Source organism: Bombina bombina, chromosome 10 (genome assembly GCF_027579735.1).
Source record: "Bombina bombina isolate aBomBom1 chromosome 10, aBomBom1.pri, whole genome shotgun sequence".
In the NCBI taxonomy this organism is placed as follows: Eukaryota; Metazoa; Chordata; class Amphibia; order Anura; family Bombinatoridae; genus Bombina; species Bombina bombina.
This window is the reverse complement of record NC_069508.1, coordinates 99,371,683-99,395,519: the sequence shown is the minus strand read 5'-3', so window position 1 is coordinate 99,395,519 and position 23,837 is coordinate 99,371,683. Positions and strand designations below refer to the sequence as shown.

Genomic DNA, 23,837 nt, shown 5'->3' with positions numbered 1-23,837 from the left:
ATAACACTGTGCTTGTGCATGTGAAGTTACCTGGGAGCAGGCACTGATTGGCTAAACTGCAAGTCTGTCAAAAGAACTGAAATAAAGGGGCAGTTTGCAGAGGTTTAGATACAAGATAATCACAGATTTTGTTCCTTTCGCCAGAATAAGGAACAAAAGGTTGACTCCTCTGCTCTAAAGCAACTGGAAAAAATCAAAGCAGGGTAAGAAATATATCCCTACTACCAATATTGCATGAAGGTCTGGCTACCAATCCAGAGGTTCTGGTAGGGGTCAAATTCAGTCTCTTTCAAGAGGCTTGTTTCAGTCTGTTCCAGACCCCTGTATTTTTAATATAGTTTCTCAGGGATATCAAAAAACAGCATGGTTGGAGGATTAATTTTCCATAAAGTTCTTTGGTTTTTCAGACAAAGGTAACTTTTTGAGTATTTCAAATACATTCAATCTCCATTAGTCTTTCTCTTTCAGAGCAGAGAAGGTTAAAATGTGTTATCAGCTTTTTGGAACCTTAAGTCTCTCTTCCTTTGGTTGCTCTTTGTATGGAAGTCCTAGGTCTCATGATTGCAGCTTTGGATGCAATTACATTTCCACGTTTTCACATGAGGCCTCTTCAGCTTTTGTATGCTACGTCAACTTTGCATTAAGCTGTGTCAAAGGATATTTTTAAATCCCAGTACTAGTCAGTCTCTAACTTAGTGGCTGTATCATCAGTTTATTATTCAGTAGTCTTCTTTTGCTCATCCTACTGGGACTGTGACCACTACAGATACAAGTGTTTCAGGTTAGGTAGCTGTTTGGGGGTTCTCTGAGAGCACAGGAAGTTTGGGATTTTTTTGGGAGCCGATATTACTAATCAATGTTGTATAACAGTTTTCAAAGCTCTTCAAGCTTGGCCTCTATTGGAAAGAGAGTCTCATCTCAGTTTTCAAACAGAAAATGTCACAGCAGTAGCTTATGTTAACTATCAAGGGGGAACTCACAGTTCCCTAGCAATGATGGAGGTGTCTCAAATTCCCTCATTGGCAGAAACCAATTCCTTTCTAGTCTCTGCATTTCATATTCCAAGTATGAACAACTGGGAGGCAGACTTTCTCAGTTGTCAATCTCTACATCCAGAGGAGTGGTCTCTTCACCAGGATGTGTTCAATCAAATTGTGGATCTTTGGCGTCTCCCAAAAAGAAATGGCCTCTTATTTGAACACAAAACTTCCCAGGTACTTTGAGAGGTACAGGGATCCTCAGGTCAAGTTAGTGGATGCTCTATTAGTTCCTTCGTCTTTTCAGCTTGCTTATGTTTCCTCTTCTTTTTTAATTCTTCCCAGAGTGATTTTCAAGAAAAGCCTAGAGAAATCTGTAGTAATCCTGATCGCCCCAGCTTGGTCTCACAGGGTTTTGTATGGCGATCTGCTTCAAATATCCAGCTTTCCTATTGGCCTCTTCTCTGCAGTCAGACCTTCTGTCTAAAGGTCTGTTTTTCCACTCAGATCTGAAGTCTCTGAACTTGAAGTTATGGACAATGAATGTTTAGTCCTTACATATAGGGGTTTCCCTTATTCTATGATTGATACGTTGATTCCGGCTCATAAGCCTGGATAATCTATCACAAGGTCGGGAAGGCCTTTATTTCATGGTGTGGATATTGTTTTTCCTGGCATTCTTTTAGAATGCCTAGGATTTTGCAATTCTTATAGGATGTTCGGGAGAAGGACCTATCTTCCTGTTCTCTGAAGTGGCAGATTTCTGCTCTTTCAGATTTGTCCCAAAGGATTGCTAATCTTCCTGACAATCATAGTTTCTTTCCTATGGCATGGAGAGTCCACAAAGTATTCTAATTACTAGTGGGATATTCACTCCTGGCTAGCAGGAGGAGGCAAAGAGCACCCCAGCAGAGCTGTTGAGTATCACTTCCCTTACCCATAACCCCAGTCATTCTCTTTGCCTTGATCACAGGAGGATGGCGAAGATGGTGTCTGAAGATTTTAATCCTTTTTATGGGTATTTTTCCCTGCAAGCAAGGATTGGGGCTATGCTGTGTCCATGTCAATCTCTTTAATAAGAGTAATAGTGGCTATTAGCTTAAACTTCTAACATTATTGCTACCCCTATTATTGAAAGCCAGAGTTGGTTACTCTGTTCTTTCTTTTCTGTAGGTCCCTGGTAGATATGGTGAAGTGGCCAACCCTCAGAAAACAGCTCCTGCCTGAAAGAGCAGGATCCACAGGTAAGTGCTTTCCTTTCTAGGTTTGAAGATACTGGCACTAAAGGGGTTAAATCCTTGTGGAAAGTATTTGAATCTGTTTTAGGGGCACTGCTTTTATGTGAAAAGAGGCATCATTTTTTGTTGGGGGCTCAGAGATGGGAGAGTGTTTTACTTCTTAGCAAAAAAACAGGGGCCCAATGGCACTACTTTAAAATAAAAAGGGGCCTAATGTAAGAATAATTACGTAAGAAGAGGTTTGTTTTACTTCTTACTTGCAATCACTTTTCAGCTCAGCTTATTGACCCAATCACTTTTGCTGTGCTGCTGTTGGTTTTCAATCCGTTTTTGTTTGGTGCAATTTTTTTTAAAAAAAAATTAAGTTTTTTTATTGTGGTCACGTGACTACTCCTCGGCACTTCGGGTTTTCGGCTTCTCTGTTCAGATCGGAGTTTGCCGCGGCGCGTGTGGAGGCTGCATTTTCTTCTATCTACAGTGGCAAGTGGATTTGGGATGTTCCGGTAACAAGGAGGTGTTTTTTGCTAACGGGATAGCAACTTCTGGAGGGGTAAGACCTAAGCAGAACTGAGGGTTTTAAGTACTTATTTATGTTTTATTGCTTCATTAAAATATTTTTTTTCTTTCTTAATTGTGAACTGATACCCAATTATGCACACTAATACTAAAGTTGATTCATTTGAAAAAAAGGCTTATTGTGCTTGGAGGCTAAGATAATTCCTCCTGTACAGTTTTACTCTTCATGTTTAAAAAAAACTTTAAAGTTTAAAGATAAGATGTCTCTCCCTGAGCCTCCTGTCTCTCAGGATAGTGTTATCCTAGCTACGCCTCAGCATTCCCCTCAAGCTTCCCAAGCTTTACATACAGTGCCCTGCGGTTCCTCTCAATCTCCTGGGGTGTTTTTTTACCTGGGGATTTCAATGCACAGATTACTTCTGCTGTTTCTGCAGCTTTATCAGCTTTTCAAAAGGTTTCTGGTAAACGTAAGAGGAAATCTAAACATATTGAGATTAGTAAAGCTGACTCCGCTAAAGCTGCGTTAATCAGTTTCTGCAGCGGCTTCTGAGGGGGGGGGGGTTGTCAGATTCTGATAATGTAGTGACAAATTCTGCAGATTCAGAGGAGATTAATTTCAGATTTAGGTTAGAACATCTTTGAATTCTTTTGAAGGAGGTTCTTGCTACTTTGGAAGAATCCAAATCTTTTGCGGAAAATCTAAATTGGTCTAGTAAGCTTAATAGGGTATATGATGTACCCTTATCTGTGGAAGTATTTCCAGTATGGCAGATATTATAACTCAGGAATGGGATAAACCAGGGATTCCTTTTCCCTGTCCCCTGTTTTTAAAAATATGTTTCCTGTTGCTAACTCTATTCGTGACTTGTGGCGCACGGTGCCCAAGGTAGAGGGAGCTAGCTCTACTCTTGCCAAGAAAACTTCTATTCCTATTGAAGATAGTTGTTCTTTCAAGGATCCCATGGATAAGAAGCTTGAGGCTTTTTTGAAGATGTACATTCATCAGGGATTACAGTGGCAGCCTGTTGCTAGTATTGCTACAGTTGCGGGGGCAGCATCATATTGGTGCAATGATTTATCTAATCTTATCCTAGAGGAGACTACTATAGAGGAGATCCAAGACAGGATCAAGGCTCTCAAGCTAGCCAATAACTTTATATGTGATGCCAACATGCAAGTTCTTAGGTTGGGTGCTAAGATTTCTGGTTTTACTGTTTTAGCTCGCAGAGCTCTTTGGTTAAAATCTTGGTCTGCAGATGTTACATCCAAGTCCAAGCTTTTATCTCTGCCTTATAAGGGTAAAACTTTGTTTGGACCAGGTCTGGCAGAAATTGTTTCTGATATTACAGGTGGAAAGGGTTCTTTTCTACCTCAGGATAAAAAGAATAGACGTAAGGGTTGCCAGAATTATAATTTTGTTCCTTTTGTAACTTTAAGGGACAGATGTCTTCCTCTTCCAAGTTGGATCAATCCAAGTCTTCTTGGAGGTCCAGTCAGCCTTGGAATAGGGGGAAACAAGCTACGCGATATTCCAGATCCTTGGGCAATAGATATAGTATCCCACAGTTACAGAATAGGATTAAAGTCGTGTCTTCCCAGGGGCAGGTTCCACCTGTCAAGGACAAACATTTCCAGTTTGTTGCCCTTCCTTTTGGCCTTGCTACAGCTCCCAGAATTTTTACAAAGGTTATGGGTTCTCTTCTGGCAGTAGTGAGGTCCCAGGGTATTGCTGTGGTGCCTTATCTAGACGACATTCTAGTTCAAGCACCATCTTTTCATCTAGCAGGATCTCATACCGAGATGTTGTCTATTCTATGTTCCCACGGGTGGAAAATGAATCTGGGAAAGAGTTCCCTTGTTCCAGATTCAAGGGTTTGTTTCTTGGGAACAATCATAGATTTCCTGTCCATGAAGATTTTTTTGATGGACGTCAGCTTCATGTTTCTTGCTTATCTCTCCAGTCTGCTATTGGTCCATCTGTGACTCAATGCATGGAGGTGATTGGACTGATGGTTGCCTCCATGGGCATCATTCCTTTTGCTCGGTTCCATGTGAGACCTCTGCAGCTATGCATGCTCAGTCAGTGGAACGGGGACCACTCAGATCTCTCACAGAAGATAAATTTTGATTCCCCAATAAGAGTCTCAGTCTCATGGTGGGTTTCACAGGACCATCTGTCTCGGGGCACATGCTTCCTGAGGCCTTCCTGGGTTATTGTGACCACGGATGCCAGCCTGGGGAGCAGTTTGGGGTTTCTTAAACACACAGGGTCTGTGGACTTCAGAGGAGTTGTCTCTTCCAATAAACATCTTGGAGTTGAGAGCAATTTTCTATGCTTTAATAGCTTGGCCACAACTAGTTTGGTCCGATTCATCAGATTTCAGTCGGACAACATCACCTCTGTGGCCTACATCAATCACCAGGGAGGAACTCGAATTTTGACTTTTCTTCAGGAGGTCCTGGAGATGAGTTTGTCAGTCAGTACTTTAAAGGGTCAGATTTCTGCTCTGTCTATTCTTCTGCATAAACATCTGGCAGTTCTGCCAGATGTTCAGTCTTTTGTTCAGGCCTTGGTCAGAATTAAGCCTGTGTTAAAATCTGTTGCTCCTCCTTGGAGTCTTAACCTTGTTCTTAGAGTTTTGCAGCAGGCTATGTTTGTGCCGATGCATTCTGTCAGTATTAAATTACTATCTTGGAAGGTTTTGTTTCTTCTTGCTATTTCTTCTGCTCGCAGAGTTTCAGAACTTTCTGCTCTGCAGTGTGATTCCCCTTACCTTATTTTTCATGCTGATAAGGCGGTCCTTCATACTAAGCTGGAGTTTCTCCCTAAGGTAGTGTCGAAACTCAATTTTAATCAGGAAATTGGTGTTCCTTCTTTTTGTCCTAACTCTTCTTCCCAGAAGGAACGTCTTTTGCATAACTTGGATGTTTTGCATGCTCTTAAATTTTACCTTCAAGCAACTAAAGATTTTCGGCAGACTTCTGCCCTGTTTATTGTTTTCTCTGGTAAGGCCACTTCTACCACTCTTTCTCTCTGGTTGAGAAGTGCTATCCGTTTAGCTTATGAGACAGCTGGAGAATTACAGCTCATTCCTCTAGAGCTGTTTCATCTTCATGGGCTTTCAAAAATTAAGCTTCTGTGGAGCAAATCTGTAAAGCAGCCACTTGGTCCTCTATTCATACTTTTTCCAAATTCAAAAAATTTGATACTTTTGCCTCAGCTGAGGCTTCTTTTGGGAGAAAGGTTCTTCAAGCGGTGGTGCCTTCAGTTTAGGTTTGCCTGTCTTGTTCTCCCTCCCTATTGATTCTGTGTCCTCTAAATTGGGTATTGGTTAACCATAGTAATTAGAATGTTTTGTGGACTCTCCATGTTATAAGAAAGAAAACAAAATGTATGCTTACCTGATAAATTTATTTATTTCCGGGCATGCCCGGAAATAAATAAATTTATCAGGTAAGCAAAAAATGTTTTATTTTTCAGGCTCTAGTCCATATAAAACCTGTAATCAAGCCAATATCTACTCCATGGAATCTTAAATTGGTGTTAAGGGTTTTGTAGGTTCCTCCCTTTGAGCCTATGCATAAGGTGCATATTAAACTATTTTCTTGGAAAGTGTTATTTCCTTTGGCTATTCAGATGAAAGAGTTTATCCTCTCGTGTGAGCCTCCTTATCTGATTTTTCATCAGGATAAGGCTGTTTTACAGACATTTGATTTTTTTTTTGTATAAGGTTGTTTCTTCAGACAAAATTATCAGAGAGATTATTGTTCCTTCTTTGAGTACTTGTCCTAAGAAATGCTTTAAATTGATTTTTGCATTCTTTGGATGTTAGGGCATTTAAATACTATATTTATGCTACTAAGGACTTTTGACAAACTTCTAGTTTGTTCATTCATTTTTCTTGGAGGGTCATTCATTTTCTGCTTTTTCTTTGGCCTCTTGGTTCAAACTTTTGATTAACAAAACTTTTTGGATACAGGTCAGCCTCACCACAGCAAGTTACTGCTCATTGTAATAGGTCGGTTGCCACTTCTTGTGCTTTCAATGAGGCTTCAGTTGATCAGATTTGTAAGGCAGCTACTTGGTCTTCTTTGCATACTTCTAATAAATTCTACCATTTGATGCTTTTGCTTCCCCTGAGGCAGCCTTTGGTAGGAAAGTCCTTGAGGTAGTTCTCAGGTTGATTCATTTTTTTTCCTGTTCATTTTAATTGGGTTAAAAACAATTGAAAAAAATTACCCTTTTTGTTTTTTGGGGGGGTTTGTGGATTTAGTTTATCAGTGAAAAAAAAAAAATGTTTCTTAAATCCCACCCTTTATGTTTAATTACTTGTGGACTTTAAAGCTTAGGTATTAGTTCCCAGGAGTAACGGATTGTGGACTAGTCCCCAATGTGTGTTTTTTGTGGTGTAGGTATTTTTCCACCCTTTTCCTATTATTTTGCTTTTATTTATTTTCCTCCCTTATTTGCACTGGAGGTACCAGTGAGGTGGGAGGGGTTGGGAGCTCTTGGGGTTTAGAATTATTTGTTGCCTCCTAGTGGCAGGGAAGAGCAATTCCAGGAATAATGGTTTGTGGACTCTCACCACTATGAAATAAATTAATTTATCAGGTAAGCATAAATTACATTTTTATCTTTGCATAGATAACTCATATGGACAGAAGGGGATGAAATATAGCAGCCACAGCGGAGTTGTGTGGAAGTTATCAACCAGTAATAAACAGAACTGCTTTTTTTTTGTATGAGAAGTGAATTTCTGCTTTCATATGTGCAACCAAAAACATTTGCAGGCTGATGTTCAACATTTGTAGCCTAAATTTTAAATGAAAAAATATTGGAATTGTTTTTTTCCACCAAAAAAGTTTATATATAATAAATGTTTTTCTTTCAGAAAGCGATAATGAACTCTGGAGTGGAACTGGAGATGTGTCTAAAGATTGTCCCGAAAACATTCTGGATTCCTGGGGTCAATTACTCAATAAATGGTGCGTGACCTCCTCCACCATGTTCTGATAATTAGACTTGGCTAACTTGTTTAAAACCAGCTTTTGTTCATGTTTTAAAATACACAAATCTCTCTTTAGTTACAAATTTGACTGGTAGCTTTGTTTGCAATTAATTTGGGGGATTAAATATGTTATCAACTCTCATATGATTTGCAGTTTAGGTTTAAGAGGTAACATTAAAAGGACAGTGTACTGTAACATTGTTTTCCCCTTAATGTGTTCCCAATGACTTGTTATACCAGCTGCAGAGTATAAAATGTATTAGAAATTGCTCATTTATGCTTCTTTTTTGGAAACGAAACAGCTGGATTTTTGCCTTTAAAATAGGCTAAGCTTGCAGAGTGATCAGATTTCAACGTATCACTCAAATGCTTATTTTTCTAATCTCTGGCTCTGTACAATACTTAGAAAGAACAATGGATAATAAACTTTTTAGAGCTTTATCTCTTCCATCCCCAACTCGTAGTGTAATTTCTTCTCTTGACTGTGTTTACATAGTTTGTCAATATAGAAACTTCAGTATAGGCAGTTATACCACAGGCTATTTCAAATGCAGATATAAAGGCTAAGGAGCCATTTGTAAACAATTAAAACTCTTCCGCAGGTCAAATGGATCATTGGTAATAATAGATTGGGGAAATTTTGGGTTAACTGTCCTTTTAAAGGGTATATTGTAGTCAAAATTCAAATGTTCATGAGTGCATTTTCATTGGGCTTTTTCTGCAATTCATTTATATCAATATGCTTTCCTTAAAAACAAAAAAAAAAATAAAAAATAATTTGCTCTTCAAGTCTCTAACCACTTTAAGTCAAGTGCGCATATGTGTTTTGGGATACTACACATAATCAAAATCTAGACTAACATGCCCTTTTTATGCACTTATTTTATGTCCTGAGTGACAGTGTAAAAATAATAAAAAAATATATATATTTAACTATAAAGTAGTTAGGTTTTTATAGAGACATTAAAAACATTTCTATCATGAATCGCGTAAAGCTTACAACGTTCCAACTATTCTCTTGGTAACATCTAATCCTAAAATAGCTTCCTCTTCATGAGTCTACCTAGGTATGCTTTTCAACAAAGGATACAAAGAGAATAAACCCAATTAGATAATAAAAATAAATTGGAAAGATTTTAAAATTGATATGCTCTGTCTGAATCATAAAAGAAAATCTTTGGGTTTCGTGTCCCTTAAACTATATGTAATTAGAGTTTTGCAGTATAATTTCTTTGTTTGTGCCCTTTATTTAATGTTTAGCATTTATTTACTGTTTAATGTCCCTTTTTATTAATGAATAATAAATGCAGCCATAGTGGATTTAAATGATGACTCCCTTATAAGCATTCATAGCTAAACACAAAAGTTAGAATAAGCTACCTGTATTATAGGTGCCTGTATTATAGGTGCCATTTCTAGTTTTATCGAGAATGCCAGATAGTTAAGCAACTTTCTAATTTACTCCTATTATCAATTTTACTTTGTTCTCTTGCTATCTTTCTATGAAAAAGCAGAAATGTAAGGTTAGGAGCCCGCCCATTGTTGGTTAAAAAAATTAAACACTAATCTGTCCAGAATTCTGTATTTACATTCAGAACAAAAAACACTCCCAATAGATGGAAATATTATATCTCTCTTAATGCGATAAGATTGAGAGCCTAATACATTTTGGATATAATATAAAAGGACATTTTGAAAATTAATATTTCAGTGGAGGAACTTATTCTCTAGCTATTGCCTATATGCCTTGAGGGTGGTTTTATTAAATTGCACAGATGGACTAGTATTTTGATACTATCAGAAACCTTTGTCTTCGCACAATCCGTACATTCCATTCCGCTTCTTATTTCCTTCTATTGGCAGTGAAAGTCCACAAGAACATTCATAACCTATGGGAATTACTCAACCTGTCCACCAGGAGGCAGCAAAGTCACCCAAACAAAGCAATAAATATCACCCCCCCCCCCCCACTTCCCCTACCCTCTCAGTAGTTCTTTGCCTTGTGACATGGAGGTATGCAGAGAGAGGTGCTCTGTAAAAATCTCAATAGAGTATTGGTATATTGAATACTGGTCGACTCTGGGACTTTCATGCCTTTTTCCAGTTTTTTTTAACCTAAATCCCCTGTCTGGTAACGCAGTGTGACTCACACTAAATTACAGAGTTAACATGGGTAAGTTGTCCCCTCTCTCATGGCAACTTTTCTAATAGAGAGGAGGTGTAAGGTCGTGTCTCTATGTTTCTATTAGGTGCACTGTGCACAACCATGTCCCCTTGTTAGCAACAGGCAGTACCCGGTAACCAGCCAGACTTCAGTGGGTTTATGCGGCTGAGAGAGGAGCGCTTCACGCACGCTATTATACAGTCCTAGTGTATGGAGGCCATAACACCCAGACATTGTAAAACTCAATGGCGTTTGTGATACAGCCACACTTAATTCGATACCGGGCTTCAGTCACTCAATACATTTTATGTGCAGGCTCATCCCGAAGATGATGCAGTTTGGTGGGTTTTTATCACTACTACAGTCTACAGGCCTTTTGTTGTAGATTTCCACCGTAGACTGTGCTTTGCATCATTTCTGCTTCAGCTCCATTGCGCAACAAACCTGTGGGAGAGCAGTAGGAATGTGACTCTGCCCTTCGGTAATAAAGGGGAAAGTTGATTTGTGTATTGGAAGTCTGGGGCAACCCACTGTGAGGCTCACGATTGTTGCCAAATATGTATGGAGGAATCTCCCTCTGTACATTCCATTGACAATAACAAATGTATGCTTTTCTGGGACTGGTGGTTCCAGTTCCACCCTAAGAGAGGGGAAAAGTGTTCTACTCCAATCTATTTGCGGTCCCCAAATAAGAGGGCACATTCCTCCCCATTCTGAACCTAAAGGACCTCAACAGGTTCATAAGGGTTCCCACCTTCAAGATGGAAATAAGATCCATCCTCCCCCTGGTCCAAGAGAGTCAGTTCATGGCTACAATAGACCTGAATGATGCGTACCTTCACATTCCGATCCACAGAGATCACTACCGTTTTCTGCGGTTTGCCTTCCTAGACAAGCACTACCAGTTTGTTGCACTTCTGTTTGGACTGGCTAGGTACCCCGAGTGTTCATCAAGGTGCTGGGAGCTCTGCTGGCCATTGTTCGCCTGCAGGGTATTGCAGTAGCTCCTTACCTGGACGATATTCTGGTTAAGGTTTCATCTTTGCTAGTGGCTCAGGACCACATGGAGAGGTAACTCTCATGTCTTTGTTGGAAGCACAATCTGGAAAAGAGCTCTCTTGTCCCGGCTACGAAGGTGAACTTTCTGGGAACCATCATAGACTTTCAGTTTATGCATCTACCTCACCCATTATTGCAGAGAGAAGCTTCAAACAGCATGTCGCCTGCTTCAGTCCAATGCTCGACCATTGGTAGCAAAATGCAAGTAAGTTGTAGGTCTTATGGTTGCGGCTTCAGATGCTTTACCGTTTGCTTGATTTCATCTGAGACCACTACAGTTGTGTATGCTCAGACAATGGAATGGAGATCATTCACATCTGTTGCAAGTCATCTGCCTGGACGCCCCGATGAGAGGGAGTCTCACTTGCTGGCAGTCTCCAACCCTAGTTCTCCTAGGGTCGTGTTTCTGTCACCCCTTGTCAGGGTGCCAGGAATCAGACTGAGAGGAGAAGTGCAAAAATAATCACACCTTTATTCATAGCAAAAAATAATAAAAAGTCCACAAGTCAAATAACAAGCCAGGAGTCAAAACCATAGCTGGTAGTCAGACGAGCCGAGTCAGGAGCCAAAGCGAATAGTCAGACGAGCCGGAATCAGGAACAAGGAAAACAGCAGAGTCAGGAACAAGCCAGGGATCAGGAACCAGGAAGGACGTCAGGCAGCCAGGTAATACACAGGAACTCTCACAAACAGGTCTGAGACAACGCAAAGGTAAAGCATACTGAACAGAGGCCCTTTAAATAATAAGTGATGACATCACAATTCTGAGACTGCATCCTGTCTCACATGGATGATGCACACCAGTCTGGCCATAAAAGGAAGTGTAGGAAATGAGCAGCATCCCCCACAATGCACCATAGTCAGGAAGAGAGGTGAGTAAAATGGCTGCCAGCAGCACATGGCAAACAACAGGGAAAAAACCCTGACACCCCTCTTGGGTGATTATCACCACAGGCGTGAGTGTGTCCGTCTGGGGTTTGGTGTGGGGTTCTCTGAGAGCCCAAGGAACTTGGTATCAGGAGGCAATATCTCTTCCGATCAACATTCTTGAGTTGAGAGCTATATACATTGCGCTTCTAGTGTGGCCCCAGCTAAGGTCCATCTGTTATATCCGATTCCAATCGGACAACATCACTACTGTGGCCAACATCAACCATCAGGGTGCCACACAGAGCTCTCTGTCGATGCAGGTGGTGTCTCGAATCCTGCTGTGGGCAGAGAGACATGAGTGTCAAATTATAGCTATCCACATCCCAGGTGTGGAGAATTGGTAAGCGGATTTCCTGAACAGGCAGACTCTCCACTCGGGGGAATGGTCCCTAAATCAGGAGGTGTTTCTGGAGCTCACCCGCAGATAGATCTGATGGCTTCCTGCTTCAATGCCAAGCTCCCAAAATACGGACTGAGTTCCAGGGATCCTCAGGTGGAGCTAGTCGATGCTCTAGCTGTTACGTGGAACTTCAACCTTGTATATCTGTCTCCTCCGATTGTTCTCCTTCCCTGAGTGGTCGCTTGAATCAAGCAGGAGGGAATACCAACTATTCTGATAGCTCCTGTGTTCCACACAAGACTTAGTATACAGACCTAGTGAGCATATTGTCTGCTCCTCCTTGTTGGTTGCATCTTTATCACTGTTAACTTAGGGTCCATTATTTTACCAAAACCTAGATACTCTGAGACTGACTGCCTGAAGATTGAACAATTGATCTTGGCTCAGAAAGGCTTGTCTGACAAAGTGATTGATACTCTCATCCAGGTTTGCAAGCTAGCCAACAGATGCATCTACTGCAAGGTTTGAAGGCCTTATATTCACTGGTTGGACCAGCGTATTTTTTTCCTGGCGTAAAGTGAAAACTCCACGTATTTTACAGTTTCTCCAGGAGGGCTTGGAGAAAGGCCTGCCAGCCAGTTCTATTAAGGGTCAGATTTTTGCCCTTTCTGTTCTATTTCATAAGAAGTTGACTAGTTTGCCAGACGTTCAGGAGTTTCGCACGCTTTCTGTTCTGCTTGGTTTGGCAGAACATGTTTATTTTGAGGTGGTTTAGGTTTTTCGTTCCTCAAGAGCTTGCTTAAACAGGGTATTTTTTATAGTGCTTATTGCATTGCTTTTGGCTGCAATGGAGCTGCAAAATTCTGTCCATAAATTTACTCTAGAAACTGAGTCTCCTGTACACCTTTCTACCAAGTGTGCTTATTGTAAAACATCTGAAGTTTCTTCTTCAGCTCATTTATGTGGCTCATGTTTAGATCTGTTATCACATTCTGATCAATCTAATATTTCTAATGTTTCTCAGGGTAATAATGCACCTACTGTCTCTTCATTACAGGAAGATGCAGTTGGAGTACCTCCAGCTATGAAGAATTACATTACTTCTGCCATTAAGAAGGCACTAGCTGCTCTACCACCCTCAAACAAGCATAAAAGTTCAGTTCAAGCATTTCCTTCTACCAGTAATATGTGTCTTGATACAGGGGATACTGTGGTATCTTCAGATGGTGAGGTTTTCTCTGCGTGAGGATCCCTTATCTGATGTAGAACCTGATAATTCCTGCTTGCTATATAACGTTGGACATATTCATTCTCTTTTAAAAGAGGTTTTGGTTAATTTAGGGGTTGAAAATCCTAAACATTCTGATAATTAACCTTGTAATTGTTTAAATTCAATGTTTAAAACTGTTGCTAATCTTTCTGAGATTTTCCCTGTCCCTGATGCAGTTTCTGATATGATTTCTAAGGAATGGTCTGAACCAGGTGTGTCTTTTAATCCTTCTGCAAGGTTTAAAAAGCTATTTCCTTTACCTACTGCTAATTTAGAGTTATGTGAAAATGTTCCTAATGTGGATGGGGCTATTTCCAGTCTAGCTAAATGTACCTTTGGAAGGCAGTAGTTCTTTTAAAGACCCTTTAGACAGAAAGTTGGAATTATTTTTACGAAGGGCCTTTTTATATACTGGTTATATTCTGAGACCTGCTGTTTCTATTGCTAATGTAGCTGCAGCTTTTACTTTTTGGTTAGACAGTCTTGCTCAGCAGTTTTCTACTGACCCTGTTAGTTCTAATCAGTTAAGTTTGCTTCAAAGCGCAAATAATTTTATTTATGTTACTGTATTTGATATTCTGAAAATCATTGTGAAAAGCATGTCAGGAGGTGCTTTGTGGCTTAAGTCCTGGAATGCTGACAGTGTCTAAATCTAGATTGTTGTCTCTTTCCTTTCAAGGAAATAAATTATCTGGGTCTGATTTGGATTCTATTATTTATATTACTGTGGGTAAAGGAGCTTTTCTTCCTCAGGATAAGAAAGCTAAAGAAAAAAATTCAAAGCTCCTAATATATTTCTGTTCATTATTTTGATGAAAAGGAATCACAACGGACTCCTTCCAGAGCAAGGTCCCTCTGATTCAGTCTGGAGGCCTAATGCTAATTGGAACAAGTCCAGGAGGTGCGGCCTCCAATCCAGTAGTCCTGGTAGAAGACAAACTAAAGCTTTTTCAGGAGGCTTGTTTTCAATCTGTCCCAGATCCATGGATTCAGAATATTGTTTCTCAGGGATATTGGATTGGATTCAGAACACGGCCTCCCAAAAGAAGATTTTTTCTGTACAATGTTCCAAGGATCTGTCTCAGATCTGCAAAGAATGGGAGTGATCCAGGGTATCGGATTTTATTAAAATCTCTTCATTGTTCCAAAGAAGAGAGGCACTTTCAGACCAGTTTTAGATCTAAGGACTCTAAACAAGTTTGTCAGGGTTCCATCCTTCAGAATGGAAACTATCAGGAGTATTCTACCTTTTGTTGAGCAAGGTCAGTTTTATGTCCACAATATATTTAAAGGATTCATACCTTCTTATTACAATCCACCCAGAACATCATTCGTTTTTGAGGTGTGCTTTCCAGGAATAGCATTATCAGTTTTTTGCTTGTCCTTTTGGTCTAGATACAGCTTCAAGAATATTTACCAAGGTTCTGAGTGCCCTTTTGTCTGTAATCAGAGCTCAGGGTATTGCCGTGTTTTCTTACCTGGATAATATCTTGGTACAGGTTCCATCGTCTTTTCCTTTAGCAGAATTTCACACCAAACAACTATTGTGTCTTCAGACATGGTTGGAGGATCAATTTACCAGAGAGTTCCTTGATAACTCAAACAAGGGTTACTTTCCTTGGTTTCCAAATAGACTCAGTGTCCATAAGTCTTTCTCTAACAGAACAGAGGGGTATGAAATTGGTTTCAGCCTGTTGGAGCCTTCACTCTCTCATTTCCTGCTGTGGCCCAGTATATTGGAGTCTCTAGGTCTCATGATTGCAACTTCAGATGCAATTCCTTTTGCTCAGTTCCACATGAGGCCTTTCCAAATTTGTATACTGCATCTATGGTGCAGAGATTATTTTCAGCTATCTCAAAGGATATTCTTAGATTCCAGTACAAGTCAGTCTTTGACTTGGTGGCGGAATCATCAGTTCATTATTTAGGGGTTTTCTTTTGCTCGTCCTACCTGGTCTGTGATCACCACAGATGCAAGTTTTTCAGGTCGGGGAGCAGTTTGGGGGTCTCTGACAGTGCAGGGGTTTGGGATCCTCTGCAGTCAAGAATTCCATTCAACGTTAGAGTACGCCGTGAAATTTTCAGGGCTCTTCAAGCTTGGCCTCGGTTGAAAAGCGAGTCTTAACTCCGTTAACAGTCAGACAATGTTACAGCAGTAGCTTATGCCAATCGCCAGGGGGAACTCAGTTCCTTGGCAATGAGGGAAGTATCTCAAATTCTCTATTTGGCAAAAGCCAATTCTTGCCTAATTTCTGTAATTCACATCCCAGGAGTAAACATTGGGAGGCAGACTTTCTCAGTCGTCAGTTTCTTCATCCAGGAGAGTGTTCTCTTCATCAGGATGTGTTCAATCTGATTATGGAACTTTGGGGCATGCCAGACAAAGATCTGATAGCCTCTAATTTGAACAACAAACTTCCCAGGTACTTTTTGCAAGCTCCTCCTTTTTGAGCCTATGTATACATTGGACATTAAACAACGTTCTTGGAAAAAAAAAATTCTTTTGGCTATTTACTCTGCTAGAAGAGTTTCTGAATTGTCTGCTCGTTCTTGTAAGCCTCCTTAAGGCTGTTTTACGGATATCATTTTATTTTTGTGCCTAAGGTTGTTTCTTCAGATAATATTGGTAGAGAGTTTGTTGTTCCTTTTCTGTGTCCTAATCCTAAGAATGCTTCTGAAAGATCTTCGTATTTTCTGGATGTTTTTAGGGCATTAAAATATTATGTTGATGCTACTAAGGATTTCAGACAAATACTCTAGTCTGTTTGTTTGTTATTTTTTCTGGGCCTAGGAAAGGTCGGAAAGCCTCTACTGTTTCTTTAGCCTCTTCTTTGAAACTTTTGATTCACAGAGCTTATTTGGAGACAGGTTAGCCACAGTGGATTACAGCTCATTCTACTAGGTCAGTTGCCTCATCTTGTGCTTTCAAGAATGAGGCTTCAGTTGACTTAGTCTTCTCTGCATACCTTTTAGTAAATTTTACCATTTGTATGCTTTTGCTTCCTCTGAAGCAGTCTTTGGTATAAAGGTCCTTCAGGCAGTTGTCTGTTTGATAATTGTGCCTATATCTTAAGTTTATCATAAGAAATATTTATTTTTGGGTTATGGATTTTGTTGGAGTTGTTAATCATGGACTTCCACATCTTGGGTATTAAATCCCATACGTAACAGCTTGTGGACTCTTGCCACCTCTATGAAAGAAAACATAATTTGTTACCTGATTAATTTCTTTCATGGTGGTGAGAGTCCATGAGCCCCCACCCATTTGGGGTTATTTTTTGTTAAGCACATCTCTTTTCCCTGCTCCTTTTGGCTTTTACTCCTTCTAAACACCTCACAACTTGGCTATACATTAAATTAGGGAATAAGTGAGGTAGGAGGGGTTTTATAGGTTTTTGGAAACTTTGCCGCCTCCTGGTAGGAATGTATATCCCATATTTTACAGCTTGTTTACTTTCGCCACAATGAAAGAAATTAATTTATCAGGTAAGATATAAATGATGTTATTGTTCAGGCTTCGGCTAGAGTTAAGCCTGTTGTTAAACCACTTTTCTCCCCTTGGAGCCTTATCTTGCAATTTAAGTTTTGTAGGATCCTCTTTTTGAGCCTCTGTATAAGAAAGACATAATTATTTCTTCTGCTAGAAGAGTTCTGAGTTATCTGCTCGTTTACGTAATTCTCATCTTATTATTTTTTATTTTTTTTATTTTTAAGGATAAGGCAGTTTTTAGGACTAATTTTTTCTTGCCTAGGGTTGCATCTTCTGACTAAATTATTTGTGAAACTGTCCCTTCTTTGTGTCCAAATCCATAACATTTTTCAGAGAGTTTTTTATGTGCATATTTTGGATGTTGTTTAGAGTGTTGAATTATTATGCTACTATAGTTTTCAGACAAACTTCTAGTTTGTTCTCTTTTCTGTTTCCAGGAATGGACAGAAAGTTTCTCCCATTTTTGTCTTCTTGTTTGAATTGAGACTTCTGATCCACAAGGCTTTTTTTAGGGGCATATTAGCCTCCACCTTAACAGATTGCTGCTCATTCTACTAGATTAGTTGCCTTTTTTGGCCTTTTAAGAATGAGGCTTCAGTTGACCAAATTTGCAAGGCAGCTACTTGGTCTTCTTTGCATTCTTTTTTTAAATTCTACCATTTTGATATTTTAGTTTCTTCTGAGGAAGTCTTTTGTAGGAAAGTTCTTCAGGAAGTTGTCAGGATAATTGATTTTTTTTTGCCTGTTTTATTTTTTAAACTGTTTTGCCCTTTTTGGGTTCTTTTGGCATTGTGAATTTAGTTTTTCAGTGAAAAAGATGTTTCTTAAATCCCACCCTTTGTCTCATTACTCGTGGACTACACAGTTTGGGTGATTATTTTCAGAAGTAATGGATCTATGGAAACTATGGGAGTGATTGCTCCAGTTCCAGCTTCAGAAATAAATCTGAAATGTTATTCTAGTCTCTTAATAGTGAAAATGGAAAAGCTACCCTTCAGCCTATCTTGGATCTCAAGATTTTAAACACATTCCTGACCTTTCCTACTTTCAAGATGGACAATTCACACTTTACTTCCTTTAGTACAGGAGAGTCAGTTTGTCTATTATAGGCGTAAAGATGCTTATTGAAATCCCCTAAGCCACTATTTAAAATAAACCTCTTAAATAATTTTTCATAGCCAGTTGATCACCTGGCATGAATAAATGTCAGTTCATTTGTATCGAGGCTCATGGGACTTCCTATGTGCAGATCAATGTTACATAACTAGAGCTACAGAAAGGGCCTTATTTATATGAGGATAACACTTTACACTACAGAGTTTAAGGGAAAACACATTTACACACATATTATATAACCTTGTTGATTAAAACTTTAATAAAGATGTATTTTCTCTCACTTTTTTGTTGCAGGTTTCTTTGATCTCATGATATTTACATAAAATAGTTGTAGAGTCGATCTGTTTAGTCTTCTGAAATAAATTGGGTTGGTTTCTCACTGAAAAAGGGAGAAGGGTCTGGCTGCAGACTGGAGCTCCACTCTAGACAGGAAACATATGACCTCCGCTCAAAGGTTATTTTTTTTTTTTTTTAAAATTAACTTTAATGTAACAAACTACCAACCAATAGACACAATAATTCTGAAAACTAAACATTTTGCAGCTTTCTTGTTCTTAAAGGGCCATAATACCCAAATGTTTAAGCACTTGAAAGTGATGCAGCATAGCTGTAAAAAGCTGACTAGAAAATATCACCTGAACATCTCTATGTAAAAAAGAAAAATATTTTTCCTCAAAAGTTTCTCAGTAGCTACATCCCATTGTAAAGGACTTCTAAGCAGCAAATCAGTATGTCTGTCCCGGAAAAGCAGAAGGAGCGAGCTTACGTGCACACTCATCTTATTTCCCGAATCAGTGTAAGGAAGTTTACAATGAAATCTCATGAGATCACAGTAAAAGAGTTCATGACCTCAGCACTGTTGATGCTGATTGGTTGCTGTTCATTTCTCCATTTTTAAAAAAAAAAAAAATTTACCTGCAGCTGGGCTGCAGCTGAGTATAACTTTTTACACAGAACTTACTCTGCTGAGCTGAGGAAATTGTGAGGTAAAATATCTTCCTTTTTTACATAGAGATGCTCAGGTGATATTTTCCTGTCAGCTTTTTACAGTTATACTGCATCAGTTTCAAGTGATTTAGCATATGAGTATTATGTCCCTTTAATGTTCATTCACAGTGGTGTATACTGATTGTCATTTATAAGGTAACACTGTGAATGAACATTAAAGGGACAGTAAAGTCATAATTGGACATTCATGATTCAGATAGAGAATACAGTTTTAAACAACTTTCCAATTTACTTCTATTATTTAATTTGTTTCCTTCTCTTGTTATCCTTTGCTGAAAGGTTTATCTAGGTAAGCTCAGGAGCAACAAAGAATCTGGGTTCTAGCTGCTGATTGGTGGCTGCATATGTATACCGATTGTCATTGGCTCATCCATGTGTTCAGTTAGAAACCAGAAGTGCATTGCTGCTCGTTCAACAAATGATACCAAGAGAATGAAGCAAATTTAAAATTGTATTTTCTACCTAAATCATGAAAGAAAGTTTTTGTGTTTCATGTCCCTTTAAAGGGATAGTAAACCCCAAATTTTTATTTTATGATTCAGATAGAATATACAATTTTAAACAACTTTACAATTTAATTCTATTATCAAATTTTCTTCATTCTCTTGTTATCGATTGCTGAAGGGACAGCATTGTACTACTGACATGAAGCTAAAAATATCTATTTAGCCAATCAAAAGAGACAAATGTGTACAGGCACCAATTAGCAGCAGCTCCCACTAGTGTATGATATGTGCATATTCATTTTTTAACAAGGGATACTAAGAGAACGAAGCACATTTGAATATAGAAGTGAATTTAAAAGTGTCTTAAAATGACATGCTCTATCTGAATCATGCAAGTTTTGACTTTACTATCCCTTTAAGTACAAGAAAGCTGCAAAATGTACAAGGCTGAAGTTGTCTTCTTGTTCCGAAACTGATTGCAATTTGCAAAATAAAGATTTATAAACAAAATATCTACAGCTATTATTAGTTTAAATAAAATAATACACTTTCCAAAAACCTAAACAAACTTACATTTTATTTAAAAAAAAATCATCTTATATTGCATTAAACAGATGGCAAACATGGCACGATTTTGATTATGTTTTGAATAAGTAACTGATATTTTAAAAGGGTTAAAATCATTTGGGTCACTGATTTCTGTGTGGTTATATACAGGGCCTGAGCCCCTTCATATAATCTTTTTTTTACAGGAATGTAAGCTTAGGAAATGCCCATTTTTAGTTCTGAACAAGATTAGTGCCTGGTAATTGTTTGCTAAATGTATCCATCAATCTGCAGGCTCTACTCAGGTGCTGAACCACAAATGATCCTTTCCCTAAGCTTACATTCCTGCCTTATTACAACTTAATTAGAAAAAAACAGTACTGAAAGCTTTGATAAAGGCCCATTTTTGGTTCATCACCTAATAGTACTGGCTGATTGTTTATTAGATTATCTTGTTTCATAATAAGTTATTAAATGTATGTTTTTGTATAACATTAGATTATTTTTTTTAAATATATTATATTACCTAATTTTAAATAAGAAGTTGAAGAATAAAAAAAAAAATGAAAATACTAAGTTGATTTTAAACAATTATAAAAATTAGAGAGCCAACAATATAAAATATTATTTATTTCAATATAATTTATAAGTTATATCAATAATAATTTAAGAATATCATAAAACACTTCAAATTGCTCTTTAATACTAGGGAGATTCTCTGAGCGGACACAACTTACCTTGTCAGCGCAGCTCACTCTTCTGATCTGCGATCGATCGGGCCTCCTACACTCTGGAGAGACATCCAGCGAGTGACGTCTTCAATGACGTTGAAAGAGCTTGCACATGAGCATTGTGGCAAAGTGCCGCCATATTCCAACCTGGGTTGTCAGCCCAGATTGAACAACCGGCAACAGTACCCACGGAAACCAATAAAAATTAAAATTTACATTGCAATGAAAGGGTACATATTAAAAATAGGAGTACATTTAAAAGTTTTTTGTTTCAACACATTGAAACAATTTTTTTTTATTTTTTTTTACAATGTCCCTTTAAAATCCTATGGGCAACTCATTTCTGTGTGGATATATACAGGGCATGAGCCCCTTCATAAGATAGACATGTTCTCAGCCTGGCCTAATGCTTTTTATGGCAAACAAACTGGTGCCAACCTTGTCACCTCATATATTTTACCTTTTCCCAATAAGTAACTGATATTTTGAAAGGGTAAAATTAATTTGGGCCACTCATTTCTGTGTGGATATATACAGAACATGAGCCCCATCATAGGACAGACATGTTCTCAGCCTGGCCCACTGCTTTTTATGGCAAACAAACTGGTGCCAAACTTGTCACCTCATATATTTTACCCTTTCTGAATAGGTAACTGGTATTTTGAAAGGGTAAAAATCCTTTGGGCCACTCATTTCTGTGTGGATATATACAGGGTGTGAGCCCCATCATAGGAGAGACATGTTCTCAGTCTGGACCAATGCTATTTATAGCAAATACACTGGTGCCAAGCTTGCCACTTTATATATTTTACTTTTTCGAAGTAAGTAAATAGTATTTTAAAACCGTTAAAATCCTTAAGGCCACTGATTTCTGTGTGGTTATATAGGGCATTAACCCCTTTATATAATCCATGTGTTTTCAGACTGTCCCAACTAATTATATGGCAAAGAACCCCTTTCAAAATAGCAGTAACTTATTTAAAAAAGGTAAAATATGTGATTTGACAAGGTTGGCACCTGTTTGTTTGTCATAAAGAGTATTGGGCCAGGCTGAGAACATGTCTGCCCTATGAAGGGGCTCATGCCCTGTATATATCCACACAGAAATGAGTGGCCCACACAATTTTAACCCTTTTAAAATACCACTTATTCAGAAAAGGTAAAATATATGAAGAGGCAAGGTTGGCACCAGTTTGTTTACCATATAAACCGTTTGCCAGTCTGAAAACATATGGATTGTATGACGGGGCTCACGCCCTGTATATATCTACACAGAAATGAGTGGCTGAAAAGATGTTAACCCTTTTAAAATACTGGTTACTTATTCAGAAAAGGTAAAATATATGAGATGGCAAGTTTGGCAACAGTTTGTTTGCCATAAAGAGCGTTGGGCCAGGCTGCGAACATGTCTATCCTATCAAGGGGTTCACAACCTGTATATATCCACACAGAAATTAGTGGCCCAAAGGATTTTAACCCTTTTTAAATACCAATTACTTATTTAGAAAAGGTAAAATATATGAAGTGGCAAGGTTGGCACCAGTTTGTTTGCCATGTTCATGCCCTGTATGTACCACACAGAAATTAGTGTCCCAAAGGATTTTATCCCTTTTTAAATACCAGTTACTTATTCAAAACACAATCAAAATTGTTAAATGTTTGCCATCTGTTTACTGTTTATTGCAATATAAAATGATTTTTTTAATAAAATGTAAGTTTGTTTAGGTTTTTGGAAAGTGTATTATTTTATTTAAATTAAAAATAACTGTAGATATTTTGTTTATACATTAGAGGTGTGTGCACTACAGCGCACAGGCACACAAAATGGCAAGGTAATGAAAAATAAGACCTTACTTCGGGAGTAGGCGTATCGTCCCTCTCAGCCAAAAAAAACAACTGTCAGTCCCAGTAGTCTCCTCCAACCCACAGGTACAGATAGGCAGTGGTATGAATAAAAAAAAAATTAATTCCAAAGAAAGGTACAGTCAGTATTTGCAAAATAATTCCATGCACAGCCTTAATGTGAAAGGTAAAAGGTAAACATTTATTGATATACATTTAAAAGAACAACTCACGGAGTAGCTGTAAAGCTGATGACGTCATCAAGATATTTTGTTTATAAATCTTTATTTCTCTTGTAAGGTGTATCCAGTCCACGGATCATCCATTACTTGTGGGATATTCTCCTTCCCAACAGGAAGTTGCAAGAGGATCACCCACAGCAGAGCTGCTATATAGCTCCTCCCCTAACTGCCATATCCAGTCATTCTTTTGCAAGCTCTCAACATAGCTGGAGGTAGTAAGAGGAAAGTGGTGTAATATAGTTAGTTTTTTTCTTCAATCAAAAGTTTATTGTTTTTAAATGGTACTGGAGTTGTACTATTTTATCTCAGGCAGCATTTAGAAGAAGAATCTGCCTGCGTTTTCTATGATCTTAGCAGAAGTAACTAAGATCCACTGCTGTTCTCACATATGTCTGAGGAGTGAGGTAACTTCAGAGGGAGAATGGCGTGCAGGTTATCCTGCAATAAGGTATGTGCAGTTTAAGTTTTTCTAGGGATGGAATTTCCTAGAAAAAAAAGCTGCTGATACCGGATTAATGTAAGTTAAGCCTAAATACAGTGATTTAATAGCGACTAGTATCAGGCTTGCTATCAGAGGTATATACTCTGATTAATGTGCAATATAAAACGTTTGCTGGCATGTTTAATCGTTTTTATATATGCTTTGGTGATAAAACTTATTGGGGCCTAGTTTTTTCCACATGGCTGGCTTGATTTTTGCCTAGAAACAGTTTCCTGAGGCTTTGCACTGTTGGGGCCTAGTTAAAATTACAGACAGAGACATTCAGCTTCCCTCAGCAGTCCCCTGCATGCTTTAGGACATCTCTGAAGGGCTCAAAAGGCTTCAAAAGTCATATATTGAGGAAGGTAAAGCCACAGTGAAGCTGTGGCAGTTGTGACTGTTTAAAAAACGTTTTTTTCAATTTATTAATCC

The 23,837-nt window shown here is 38.5% G+C and overlaps 1 protein-coding gene across 1 annotated transcript in view; it reads left to right on the top strand.

Annotated features, from left to right (window-relative positions):
- Nucleotides 1-23,837, top strand: part of RABGAP1L (RAB GTPase activating protein 1 like) — a 1,244,335-nt gene that overhangs the window by 420,513 nt on the left and 799,985 nt on the right. Inside the window, exon 12 of the mRNA XM_053693261.1 lies at nucleotides 7,624-7,717. Within this exon, the coding sequence (XP_053549236.1) occupies nucleotides 7,624-7,717 (94 nt within the window). The remainder of the gene's footprint in view (nucleotides 1-7,623; nucleotides 7,718-23,837) is intronic.